The sequence below is a fragment of the Montipora capricornis genome, chromosome 8 (assembly GCF_036669925.1).
Source record: "Montipora capricornis isolate CH-2021 chromosome 8, ASM3666992v2, whole genome shotgun sequence".
Classification (NCBI taxonomy): Eukaryota; Metazoa; Cnidaria; class Anthozoa; order Scleractinia; family Acroporidae; genus Montipora; species Montipora capricornis.
The window spans coordinates 19,572,028-19,586,143 of record NC_090890.1 but is presented as its reverse complement, the minus strand read 5'-3'; the positions used below and the strand labels follow the sequence as shown (position 1 = coordinate 19,586,143).

General features: G+C 38.4%; 1 protein-coding gene across 1 annotated transcript in view; it reads left to right on the top strand.

The window, feature by feature from the left end:
• The window catches only part of LOC138060079 (ubiquitin carboxyl-terminal hydrolase 7-like), a 61,434-nt gene that overhangs the window by 35,542 nt on the left and 11,776 nt on the right, over positions 1-14,116 (top strand). The window contains exons 25-38 of the mRNA XM_068905778.1: positions 310-373; positions 2,215-2,316; positions 2,415-2,472; positions 5,719-5,757; positions 6,703-6,795; positions 7,489-7,556; positions 7,974-8,030; positions 8,408-8,451; positions 8,829-8,885; positions 8,990-9,089; positions 9,484-9,551; positions 11,363-11,753; positions 13,488-13,556; positions 13,982-14,029. Of these exons, the coding sequence (XP_068761879.1) occupies positions 310-373; positions 2,215-2,316; positions 2,415-2,472; positions 5,719-5,757; positions 6,703-6,795; positions 7,489-7,556; positions 7,974-8,030; positions 8,408-8,451; positions 8,829-8,885; positions 8,990-9,089; positions 9,484-9,551; positions 11,363-11,753; positions 13,488-13,556; positions 13,982-14,029 (1,258 nt within the window). The remainder of the gene's footprint in view (positions 1-309; positions 374-2,214; positions 2,317-2,414; positions 2,473-5,718; positions 5,758-6,702; positions 6,796-7,488; positions 7,557-7,973; positions 8,031-8,407; positions 8,452-8,828; positions 8,886-8,989; positions 9,090-9,483; positions 9,552-11,362; positions 11,754-13,487; positions 13,557-13,981; positions 14,030-14,116) is intronic.

Below are 14,116 nucleotides of genomic sequence, written 5' to 3'. Positions count from 1 at the left end.
ATGATTTGTTTCAATATTCAGTGCTAATAGTTATAAGATTGGAAGTGGGCAGTGTTCTAGAGAAATGGTTTTTTGAAATTGAAGATATCAGTTCCACTCTTAAAACATGTGCAAAAATATTCTAGTTCTTTTGAACTGTTGTCAAAGTTAAAGGTGGATGTGAACTTTGTGTTGATATACAGTCTTGCTATGATGATCATTAATTATTCATCATAATTTCACAAGCTTTAAATTTTAACCTAAGTTGAGAATTTAGTTTGGTTCCCACTTTCTTACTTTAACTTATGTTATTCTTTCCTTTTAATTAAGGAGTTTTAAAGTTCTCAAATCAAAAAAACTTCATGAAGTACTGGATATCCTGGCAGAGGGTTTGGTAAGGAAGTAATTGATGTTGTATCTTACCATGGGGCTGGCAAGGTGATTTGTTGTCATTTGAAAACACAGTAAAAAGAAGACATTGTGTATGTTGTCGTTCATAATTTTCCTGGTTCAACATTTTTTAGACCAGTTCAATTTTGATTTTCCTTTGTTTCAGAGTTTGATAATGAATATTAAACAAAGGAAAATCAAAATTGAACTGGTTTGAAAAATAACCACAACATATACAACCAGCAGACTAGAAGGATGACATTTACAACTGTACTTGCTTTTGTAAACAGAGGACATCTTGTCATCTTTTAATTCATAAAAAGAGCTAAAGTACTTTGCATTTTAAGCATTTTGCATGGCTATACTGCATAAGTAATATATCATCTGAAATTGACCTGCCCCCAACTGTTTGGATTCACAGCTCAGTTGGCATAGTATATTGCACCCGCATCGCAGAAGTAATGGGTTCAAGTCCCTGAATTTTTCAGGTGTCTGTAAGAGACAATTGCTTACATTGTCCAAAAAAGTGAGAGGCTCATTTCTCTCTTTTGTCTATAGCCATAGCCTGCACTTCAGAAATATATATTTCGTTTACCTAGTCCTTTCACTGGAACAAAGGAGTCCAACAAATTGACGTGCTCCCAAATGTGGGGCGTCATAGCTCAGTTGGTAGAGGATTGCAACGGAATCACAGAGGTCATTGGTTTGAATCCCGTTGGGCAACCTGAAATTTTCAGGTGTCTATACTTCTGCTATGGCCGAGCAAGAGCATGCCTCCTTCAGGTCACACTATCCATCATACATGTAGCTGTTTTCAGCTCTTCCACGCTTTCCAATCAGATTATCATTCTATATAAGTGACAACAGGTCTAACCCTGCTCATACGTCCACTCATTTGCGGCCAAAGTACTAGTTTAGATACTCATTGGCTGCCAAAGTACTAGCAGAAACCCATAAGGGTTGAAACGTGTAATGCGCATTCACAGCTTCCAAGTATTCGGTGCGAACTGATTGGTTGAATGTTTCATTGGTAAGTACCACATTTAGAAACCCCTCGCTCTTGTTGTTCCAAATATGGTACTTAGCAAATTGAATATTCAGAACCTTGTTTCCCAGCACACGAGGGGCCGCTACACGTTTCAACCCTTATGGGTTTCTGGGACTAGTACTAATCTATAATAGACAGTATTTCTTAAATTTTCCAGATAAGTGTGAGAATCGTTACTCATTTTTTCGTAAATATTTTCTGTCACACACAATCCCCAATGTACAAGTGATAGATACAAGACACATTGGAGATCTGTGGCTAGAATTGTTTTTGATACAAGGACAGGCCATAGTGAGTTGCCGCTCATATTGTATCATAATTATTGTGAAATTGTGAGAAAGTGGGATAATAAGATTGGTTTATCCAAATTGTTGGATCCAGATTGCAATTTAGACAACGGATTGTACTGTTTTGTTATTGCCACACGTATACTACCTTACTTTAAGCTGCCATAAGTTAACAAGCACAAACTGAGTGGTTCTGTTCTTGTTAGGAAAGTCAAGAGTTCAGTTTGCAAGCTCTGGCAGAAATATATATAAAATATTATACCTTGCAATTGCTGCTCCAAATTGTGAAGGGGTTTCCCCTTTTATTTCCCCTTCCCCCCCTCCCAGCCCTTTCCCTGCCATTAATCATTATGTACTTTGTTTTGTACCTGGAATACAGTGCTGGCTAATGGCTGATGTATGAGTTGTCGCATCTGTCCAAACACAGTATCAGATCCTTGATATTCCTGTTGGTACCGTTTCACAAAGTGGTGTAGATGATTCATTCATAGTTTGTGATTGTTGATGCAGGGATATCCTGGGAATCAGATCAGACCATGGCCACTTCAGCCAAGAAGCAATGGAACAACAAGACCCAGCTTATTAGACACGGAGGAAAACATGGATAGAACGGTTACTTCAATTTAACTTTGATGGCAGTGTTCTGTTTTTTTGTTTGGCAAGTAGTTTGAACAATTTTGCCTAATAATTGTTATATTCTTTCTTGGCAGTTGGCACAGATAGTTGAAGGTAATCAATGGTTTCTGTTTGTGGAGACAGTTGATCCTGGTAAGAGGCTCAAAAACTGAGTATTCTATGAGTAGCTTTTGCACATTACACAACTGTGAATTAGTATTGATAATGTGGAACAATAGAGGGAGGTTGGTTCCCTTTCACCAATTGCAGCCTGATTCTGGTCTGAGGACTGATAGTTAATGCTCCAACTGAGGAAACAGGTTGTTTTTCGTTGATTGAAAGTGATTTTGAATTCAAACTTGGAGTTAATGGTAAGTCAGGGTAAAGCACCATTGAGATAAAAACCAACCGGGGTGTTGTTACTAGTGCTACAGTTTATTTTAAACTTCTAACATTAGCCCTCTGTTCCTAACCCTAAAGCTCTGTCATGAGGGTCCATAAAAACCCATAGACAAAAGGGTGAACGGAAGTGCTTAATTGCTAGCGATTCGTATCTCTTCAGGCATAAATGTATATAATTATTCTAACTGCGTGCTCAATAGGAAAAGGAGAAGTGATCCTCGCACTTATCTCGAGCTCGACGATTTAAGCAATTGTTTCTTATAGACAGCTTAAAAATTCAACATTGCACCGGCATCAAAGAGGTCATGGGTTTAAATCCCGTTGAAGTTACCTGAATGTTTCATATGACTATCAGAAACAACAATATCGCTTAATTGTCCAGATAAGGATCACTTCTCCCTCTCTTCTGGCATTCAAACACCTGAAAAGGCAAATGGGGAACGAAGCACGAGAATTTAGTTTTATCATATGTAAGTTAAGCACCAAAAGAGAGTTTTGCGAACCAACGTTTCGAGCTTTAGCCTTTCTTTGGAGTGAATTGAGATTTTCGGTTCATTTACTTTAATAATAATAATCATCATCATCATTATTATTATTATTATTATTATTATTATTATTATTATTATTATTATTGTCATCATCATCATCATCATCATCATCATCATCATCATCATTATTATTATTATTATTATTATTATTATTATTATTATTATTATTATTATCATCAAAGTGTCAATGAATTTAGCGCTAGAGCACTAATTGAGGACACTGAAATCAAATCAAATATTGGTTTTGGTGGAGAGGGGAAAACCGGAGTCAGACCCGGAGAAAAACCTCTCGGAGCGGAGAATAGAACCAACAAACTCAACCCACATATGACGCCGAATCTGGGAATCGAACCGGGGCCACATTGGTGGGAGGCGAATACTCTCACCACTACGCCATCCCTGCTCCCTGATTGTTAATCGACAACGTTAACACATCAAGTGTGATATTCACATCACACCAAGTCGGTTGTTAGTGGTTTGTGTACAGTGTAGAAGTTGGAGGAGCTTTAACTTTGCAGAGGGAAAGAACAAGAGAATTCTTCTCACCCGCATCTGTCATCCACAAAACTTCGCAGTTAAAAACTTCATTCTCTAAATCATTTGACCTTCTCCAGAATAATCTACAATGATATTATTGAAGTCCGCCAAGTATTTCTCTGTCACCATTTGTGTCATTCAACGCGGCAATATCGTAACATAGGTAACTTTCTAGTTAGCAGCGCACTTAAATAGGATAGCCAACCAGGGACTTGTCCTTCGATTTAAAACGTAGACAAAATCTCAGAACCGAGACGATCCGTCAAAACTGGAGACTGTTTTTATGAACATCTTCGAGATGAAGAATGAAGTGACAGAGACGCGTCGAAAAAAAAGTGCTCACCATCTCAACCTTTTATGACATAACAAATTTATTTTTCAAATGGCCAATCTCTATTTTCACGGAATTAATGAACGCTTTTCAGTCGAGGGCAGTGATCGAGCAGCGACATTCTGGATTCGTGAGAAGGTAGGACGAATTCTCGAATTCACCACTTTTTCCAGAATGCATCGTAATTAGCCAGAATGCACTGCGCCATAGATCAGCTTTTACCAGAATGTATTGCATTTGAGCAGAACGCTGCCAAACACCAGGTTCCGTAAATATTCCATGAAACAAGACATACAACAATTCCAAATCTAGGAAAGTCCTCGCATATAAATCTCATGGCACAAAGTTCTGCCACTAAATGTTTCAGTGTTCAGAAACATAATAGTCAAGTACTATACTTTCTTACATCCATTTTGACAATTCGCTACTTGCACAATCCCATAATACACCTCTACTACCCCTCAAGACTCTTGCATAACCATTGTTTGCAATTTCTCCTGGGAAGTCGAAAACAATGCCTATGCAGATTTTTGGGGGGGGTAAAAGAGGTGTATTATGGGATTTGTGCGAGTGGTGAATTATGCCAAGTAATCGCCAAACTGCATTTAAGCTTCCATCCATCACACTTCCGAACATTGCAGGGAAGAATGACGTCTCCAATGTATTCAATCTTATAGCTTTACTCCAAGGAAAAGTACCTTGTGCCAGACTCACTTCTCTGCACCGTTTCTTTGCCTACCAATGCTACACTCTTTTTTTGTAAGAATATATTTTATAAGAATATCGAGACTGAAATGTGCGAAATTTTAAGGTATACTTTAGGCTGAAATAACGATATAATTTTGTGTGTTGAAAATCAGTAAATACAGTGTTTTACTCACGTGATCGGTAACCTTGTTTTTCCATCGAAACAATAGAGCTCAATTCCCGGAGGATTAGTTGGGGACACCAACCAACACTCTATACAATACAATTATAGGTTTTTAACTTAACCATATAAAATTATTTCTTTCTCTAAACGTAGTTGAAACGAAATCGGGTACTTTCGTTTCCATCACGGTGTTTCTGTGAAAAGTGTCATCTGACGTGACATCTTGACCTCGGTGACTGCAACGAAAAGCGAGGGAGCACGTTCACAATGTAACGCGATTCAGATCTAGACACGGAACACTTGTAATTGATACCCAATACATTCTAAAACGGAAAGGCCGGAAAAACAAGATTCAGTGCATGCATCAGTAGAAACAGAATGTTCCGCAGCATTACTATCTGTTCGAAACACTAGTTTATTTGTGTATTCATATCATCATGATTCTACCAGCTCCTCCATAAACCCCTGACCACTCAATTTCGCTCCAACGAAGGGCCAACGCCCGAAAGGTGAGCTCGCAAATATTTCTCTTCGTCGGTTAATTTACCTTGTCATCTTGTTTAATAACACTAAATTTACTTGAAAAAGAGTGCTGCAACAAACTAAATGGTTCCTGAAACCAAGTGCTTACAGTTCATGGAAATTTCTAGTATTTGTAGTTTGAGTGCTATTTACATGTATCATTGACCTTCTCACTCTTTTTCATACAGAGGATGGAAAAGTATCCTTACCAATCTTTGACAAGACAAGTGAGTTTCTGTGTTTCTTTAAGTTTAGGCAGGGTCACCGTCAGTGCCAAGGCTCGTTTAAGTTTGATCAAAAGCAGTGGGTTGTAATATAACCATAGTTAATATAGGGGTATGGTTATGAAACCCGACAAATTTCTTTGTTGTAGGTTTTTGTTCTCTTTTTTTGGCCTTGACCGTGCACAAAACACAATAGTTGTTTACTCCGTACTGAGGAACTAACCAATAGAAACGAGTGGATAACGTAATTCATGCATAGTGTATGAGCGCAAGACAAAAGATTGTGCATGGTCGTGGACTTTCCAACCTAAATCTTGGCATCTTTGTTTGCTCCTTTGATGTTTGCCGAGCTTCCAAACCATTGCCTTCTATTAACTATGATATAATTAAGCCCCCTTTGCACTCCTTCGGATTTGAAGGATAAGGCCTTGATACTTAAGATAAGCTAAAGTTAAGCTAAAGGTAAGTGACCAAGTCACGGGTGTGTCCGCGACGCCATCCCCTTTGCAGAAGGCATATTGACCATGAAACAACTTATAGAGTGTTTTCACTCTCGTGATCAGTAACTTTGTCTTTCCACCGAAACAAAAGAAAACATTTGCATGATAAAAAAGTTCAATTCCCGGAGGATTAGTTGGGGACTCCAACATATACGCCGTTCTTTTGTTTAGGAAAACCAACATGGCCGCCGTGACGTCACGTGAAAACACTCTACACTGTTAACAAAGATCCACTGGCTTTATGTTCTTAATTATAGATCTTCCTTGCGTATTCCCATTATATCTCTTGGTATTACATTGAATTAAGTGTTGTTCTATTGTAGACGTGCAACATGACAAATTTACTACAACCATTTAAATTTGCACGCTGTCTTCAAGTACTTCATGTGTATTCAATTGTAGCGCTCTTGGTCAGTTATCCTTTTTTCCCTGTAATCTTCTTCCGCAGATGATGTCTTGTTATTTTTTAAACATTACGACCCAACGCAGAAAACACTGGCTTGTGTGTGCCACCTTTATACACCTCTTTTAGCAAAATTTGGTGAGTTAATCCCTGGTTTTTATATAGTTTACAGTAGCATTGTTTTATTGCGTTCAGGTTCATTGTTTCTCTATTGTACTGTATTTTAACAGCCCATGGGCGGTAGCTAAAAGATCTGTATGGCATTTTTTGTGAAAACTTGAACCAGAATACGTGCATATGATTACTGGATTTGTACATTCCCTGACAAATAACTCCGGCACTCATACGATAGAAATCAACGAAGTTAAATTATGTCTTGCAAATCGAGCTTTGTTGAAAAACATCACACCAAGGTTGTTTTACCATCCATATGAAGACCGTATTTAAGTGAGAATAATAAATCTTTTGCGTGTCAGCCGGCATACTTGGTATCCTAATCCGAGTACGTTGCATCAGCCTTACTTACAGCAAAATATGTACCCATTTTTTAACGATTTCAAGCATTTTAGAGACTTTCAAGGTTGTGTCAGAAATAGCTTATCTAAAATCTGCTTTAAGTAGTTCTGGTACGATCGATGAAGGGCACATGTCCTCTTTTATTTGTGTTTTCTTTTCCTCGCAATAACTTATCCGCTTAGCATATTTAGATGCGTATAATTAAATTCTCATTCATAATGGCAATGACGTCATTCGTGAGTATTGACTGAGGTCTAAGAAGCATTCCCCTTATATAATTTCGTTTATTGCTCAATCCTTTTTGTCCGTTGTTAGTTGATGTGATTCCCATGCTGTGTGAGCGAGCAGGCCTGCCTCAGGGAACACCTTTAGCCATGTTTGAGGTAAGAAAATCATGGCAAACACCAAGGTTGCCTTCCTCACTGTCCACTTTCCCTATTCACGTTTTTCACCAATCCCATAATACAGTTCATTTTGGGGGGTATTTGCATTAAAACAATAGATATTCAGTTCACTGAAGCATGATATAGCCCCAAGAGTAAATAACTTGTTTTGTTTTTATGTAAATTCCCCCCCCCCCCATCCCCCCCCAAAAAAAGTTATTGCATTATGGGATGGTGAAAATAGTCAATTTTGCTGTTACAGTGTCTTAAACGTACATATCATTATCTAATACATCTCCAGGTTTTACAATCACCGTTGATTAACGTACGTATAATACATAATGTAAGAGCAAAGATTACAAGCCATCTTACGTTCAGCCAAAGGTTGATATTTAACGTGTGTGCTTTGATTCCCAGGAAGTAAAAGCGACTTACGTGGAACAAATTAAAGACTTAAATGTAACGTTTGAAAGGGTGAGTTGTTTTGCGGCGCCAGGTGATCGGAGCATATTTAAATGTAAGACCTTTTCAAAGTAATTTTATTCTTTTTTTATTTATTGTATCAAGCAGATACTTTATCCAAGTGAATCCTACGTTACGGCTTAATTGAGTTTCTAGCAGGACCTATCAGCGCTTTTTTACCCCTATCTTTTTGTCCTTTATGTCCATGTAATTGTATTGTCCTCGTGCGTCGTAGTCGGTTCATGAATTAACGATCTTGGAAACAAAGAGTGTCTGAACAAAGCGCCTACGAACTCGTTTACAGAGGGATGTACATTAGCTGTTTTATACCAATAGGTTTTGTGCATAAACTATTTAACCGTTAACATCTCGTGTTTGTGTTCAAACAGGGGGTTGAAGAAATCATGGATGGAGACATAATATGTTTTCAGAGGTTTGTTATGATTGTTTATTGTGATTCTGCTCCGCAACCCCCTCTAACAGATGCTTTATATGTACCCCGTTCATTAGCAGTCACGGGTATTGGCCATAGTCGCAATAGGCCATTTTCGATATATTAAATATTCAGCTTGAAAGTGAGGTAGTGAGGACAAAGACAATAGAAACACGTGGGAATTAATGTGAAAAATATTTACATATCTTCCACTTTCCTTTTTCTTTGTCCTCACTGACTCGCTATCAAGCTGAATTTTAATATATCGGAAAAGGCCTATTGGCAAAGAACGAAAACAAAAAAGCAACATCGATGACCCAGATCCTTTTTTTCTTTTCACCTTTTGAATTTCATTTCTATTTTGTGGTGTTTTGTAGATGCGAGCAAGATGTGATAAGCAATAGTGAATTACCCACTGTAACGGATTATTTCAGGTGGGCGTTGTTTATTGCCAAAATGAATCAACTGAATCCTTGAACTCTGGACGTTTACTGATCAACACTGATCTTCTTTTCCTTTTCTTTTCTTTTCTTAACAGAGATCTTCACAACAGGGTTGAAGTTTTATTTTGTGATAAAAATCTTCCAACAGACCCTGGGTTCTGTGTGAATCTTTCTCTTCGAATGAACTACATGCAGGTACTTTTTTCTTCTAAATGCCTACAAAGCAACGACTTGTAGGAACTTGGTCATTAGCAGTAAATGCCACGAACGGGGGAAGAAATGAGAACAGAAGTGATGGCAAGATCATATTACAAGTTTACTGAAGTAAATTGAATGAGCGGTACAGCATCAGTAATACCACCGACTTTAATAGTAGTAATAATAATAATAATAATAATAATAATAATAATCATAATCATAATCATAATAGACTAATAATAATAATAATAATAATAGTATTTAATATTTGTAACAGGCGCAAATTCTATCTAAGTATAATCAAATGCGCCTATAAATTCTCAAACAAGTAAACCATAAAGTAAAATAAACAAATAAACGACATGTGTGAATTTCTTTTACTGTTGTATAGGTTGCCAAAGCTGTGTCGTCGCATCTGGAGATTGATCCAATGATGCTTCAGTTTTTCAAGGGACAGGCGTAAGTGGCTCGGAACTTCTCTTGTGACAGATTTTTGGATTTGACACTTTTTTGCGGGTGATACAAGTGTCGATAAAATAAGCAGTGGTGGTAGTCATGCAGTTAAAAATGACAACAGTTTTTAGATGAAAACAAAACTTATCTGGAAATGTGAACCAGGTTGACACAGTTTTTAAATTCTTTTGTGCAGCGCAAGAAACTAACTGCGATGTTGTAATGATTCAGCGTTTAAGCGGAATGCGCCCCAACCCTCCGACAAACACGGGAGATCGAGACGAAGCGGTTCGATTTGGCAATGAGAAACGTGCTTAGAACCTAAACTGAAAATACCTAATCAGCAAACGACAGTTCTTACCGAATTTGTGCGATTACAGAGAAACAAGACTTGCGACGGAAACATTCGACGTGACTAGGATGACAAAGTACCAATTTTTCTTTACTGCATTCTGTTACCTTTTGTACATTACTTTAAAATGATTAAACATGTCAATGCGAATTAAGTTTATTAAATACACAATAGGGAGTTTATGTAACCCGACGGCTACGGCGACGAAAACGTCACTTCAAACTAGTAGTATGAACTATTCTAAGTGTTTCACGATGTTTCCATCTTGTTTATATTAGGGAGCTTTAGCAACGACAACGGCGACGGCAACGAGAACGTCACAAATTTGCATATTTAGTGGGCAAAAACAATAGCTTTGCACGCCCTGCACGTGCGTTTTTCATTTTTGTCCATTTCTTTGCCGTCGTCAGCAAAGCAACAACGTGAAATTACCAAGTTTGAAGTGTTATGGAGAACGTCAGCACCTGGAGATAAATTTTCATTTTTCTCCCCTAAATTAAGCACCGCTCGTAACGGTTTCATTCCTGAGGGACTGAAACATCTTTGTCATATTAAAAAGCTTGGAATAGTCGCGAAGTGATCGCAATAACGTGATTTATGTTTTTACATGATGTTCTCGTTGCCGTTCCCGTCGTTGCTAAAGCTCCCTATTGTACAATAAGGAGGAAGTATGCTACAACCAGGGACCAGTTGCGTCAAAACCTGAAAATTGGTCATTTTAAGTTTTTGCTTTGACGAGTACGGGAGAGAAATGTACAAAAGTGCGCGCCGCTCGATCATTTTTTCCTCTTTAAGCCAATAATATTACTGCTTCTTGGCGTTTTCGTTGCCGTAGCTGTCGTCGTTTCTTAGGTCGTGTTCTATTGGGATCAACCGTTTTTAGTTGGTTGGATTGGTTGGGTTTTTTCGTGTTCTATTCGGAAAAAGAACCGTTTTCGGTTGATTTGGTTGATCAACTTTTTCAACCGGCATCAAACTTGGTTGAAAAAGCATGGGCAGCGACCGCTGTCATTTACGCGGGCCATTTAAAGTCGGCCGCGGGCTCCTGCCGTGTTGCTTTCCCTCAACTTGTCAACGCTGAGAAGTCTGGTAATAACTATTCCCAGGAGTTACTGCGTTTCAACCGAAAACGGTTGGAAAAGTGTTTTATTGGGAAACCTCAACCGCTTCAACCTTAACCGGTTGCGTTTGAAACGGTTGATCCCATTAGAACACGACCAAAGAAATCCATCTGGGAGAGAACTCATGGGTTTTCTAGCTAAGTAGAAGGAACAAGGTAATTTTCCTAACATGCTGTAAGTTCTTCTCTGCGACTTTGCTGTTCAGTCTTTTTTTAGTTACAACACAGAATTAGTCGAAGTATCAGAAACCTTTTCCATTCCACCATTTAGTATGGAATGCTCAGGGTTTGCTCTTGTGCCTATTCAATGCTATATAACGAAGATGATGCCCTGTTATACCTTAGATATCGCGATGCCCCAGGGAATGCTCTACGATGTACGTACGAAGGAACTCTGCGAGATTTGTTGATATATTACAAACCGCGAGGACCTAAAAAACTTTACTATCAAGTGCTTACCATTCCAATTGACCAACTTGAAAACAAGAGACAATTCAAATGCGTTTGGGTAGCCAACCAGTTCAAGGATGAGAGAGAGCTTGTTCTCTTTCCAAACAAAGATGGAACAGTGTCGGATCTACTCAATGAGGCTCGAGAACAAGTGGATTTACAACCTGACGGCACTGGAAAACTTCGACTTCTAGAGATTATTAGTTCTAAAGTGTTTACCATTGTGGGCAATGATGTGCCACTCGAGCATCTGACCACCCAGGCACAAAGAACGTTCAGAATAGAAGTAAGTTTACATGAAAAATGTTCCCACGTTCTGAAGACATCATGTACAAAAATAACTTGAACGAAGCAATTTAGCTTGATTGGAATCGCCATATATTTCTTTGCTCGTCGGTAGTCTTTATTCTTCAACAAAGTGGGAGCGTGGGGGGGGGGGGGGGGGGGGGGCTCAAAATTCTAACTGTTTCTAACACGGTGTCATGAACTTTTTCAGTGAACGATTAAAATTGTCTGAACGTGTTTCTGTGAACAATTTTAACTGCCATATTTATGGAACTAAAATAATAGGGCTCTTAATAGTAATATATCGACGTCGTTGTAATAGCACTTGCCTTTTCTTTTTACAAATATAATTTATTTGTTTATTTTATGTTTATTTTTATTTTTTCGTTATTTCTTTTTAATCTTTTAAATACTTATGTATTTGTAATCATAAGAATCTTATTACCGGTTATTACCCGTTTATCTGTTTTTGCGTTAATTTTATTTCATTATATTTGTTGTTTGTAGGTGTAGTATTTTCACTGTCACGCAACAAAAAAATAAAATCGAAAACCTTCAATGAAATAAGCCAAAGTTTGGAATGTTGTAGGAGACAAATTCATGAATCACCTCACCTGTTCTGAGGCCTGTGCGGTACATCGTTTCTGAGTTATTTGTCGAAGGGTTTCACGCAACTTTAGAGAGTTTTGTATGGAGCCGCCATGTTGGTGCATCACTGTTGTGCACCAATATGGCGGCCAAAAATCAACACGAACATCTGGGATTCCTTTGGCGATTAAAGCGCTTCTTTTTCGCTCATGAGATAAAATAACACTGTATGATAAACACATCTCCTATTGTACTTGAAACGCTCGGGCTGCTGAGATTCATAAAAGTAAAGTAAAGTCTCTGCTTACGAGCCAGAAAGCCCATCAGGCCGGCACTTATCTCCGCTGCGACTAGGACTATTTCTACTCCCCCCTGGATGGGATGCTAGTCCATCGCAGGGTTACCCCCAGCATTACGCCGGTACCCATTTATACACCTGGGTGGAGAGAGTCACCGTGAGAGTAAAGAACACAACACAATGTCCCCAGCCAGGACCCGAACCCGGACCACTCGATCCGGAGTCGAGCACTCTAACCATGAGGCCACAGTGCCTCCCGTTGAGATTCATAGGCATAGGCCTTTTTTTCAACCAAATAACTTTATGTCATAGTGTCAATTCGCAAGGTGACAATTCGGAAATTCAAAATGCTGTGTTTTCGAAACGAAAGTCGTCATGGAAATGGAAACTTGAAAAAAGAGTTATTTCTAGGTCATCTTCAACATCCTGTAGATAAAAATTCAAATCACCTTGCGATTTTAATTTTAGAATTTGATGACGTCATTGTGAACGTAATTTCGCCCAGCCTGTAAGATAGGCTATATTATCTGTTTTGTTCCTATCCGACCCTATTAGCTACGCTATTTTTGGGTCTGACTTGTATTAGTATATTCTGTTGTTAATGTTGTTGTAATAATATGTTAAATGTTCATGTTAAAGGTTGAAAGGTTTTTGTTCACCATGCTGTCACCCTCTTAGTTTGTATGTACAGTCGAAGTAGTCGCTCTGTGCTCTGCTCTTATTTAACTCTACTTTAATTTCGCAACCTTATTATTGTAATTCCTTTCTTGGCGTTATGACTTTTAAACATTGTATTGCTACTCTGCCATTAGTTGTGTCCCTAAAGTGGCATTGCATCACTTGTTGCAGGAAATTCCCGAGGATGAAATAGAGCTCGGTAAAGATGAACTTTTAGTCCCCGTGGCACATTTTAGTAAGGTAAACGCTCTTTTTGCTCAAATGACCTAGCGGTGAACAGAACTATTCAGTTTTTAGTCTTTTCATTTTAGCGCAAATCACATTGTGCGGGGCATCTAATTCAGTGGCATTGCTGATACCAAGGGCTAAAGGGAAAATCGTAAGAACCCGTTGTTAGAGACTCTCTGGAGAATTACATGATGCATGCAGTGTCTCTCACATTTGTTTACACGATATGGTCTAGATTATAAAAAATAACTCTTATGTGAACGAACTAAACCACCAAAAGCACTTCTTCTTATCGTTTTGGGGAAAATAGAGCCAGGGTGACTCGGCCTTGCAACAAGATAACAAGACCCACTGTAATCTCTATCAGTTTAGTTGAGCTGTTCTGTGTAAAGTGCAAACAAACTCTTCGTAAGCGTTCATGCCTTCTGTTTCAACAGGAAATTTATCAAACATTTGGAAGTCCATTTTTGATCAGGATAACCGATGTAAGTTGCTCAAATCTCATCGTTCTTAATGCGTCTGCACGATATACGAAATTTTCAGCAATCCCTTCTTAGAAAGAGGTAAACCAG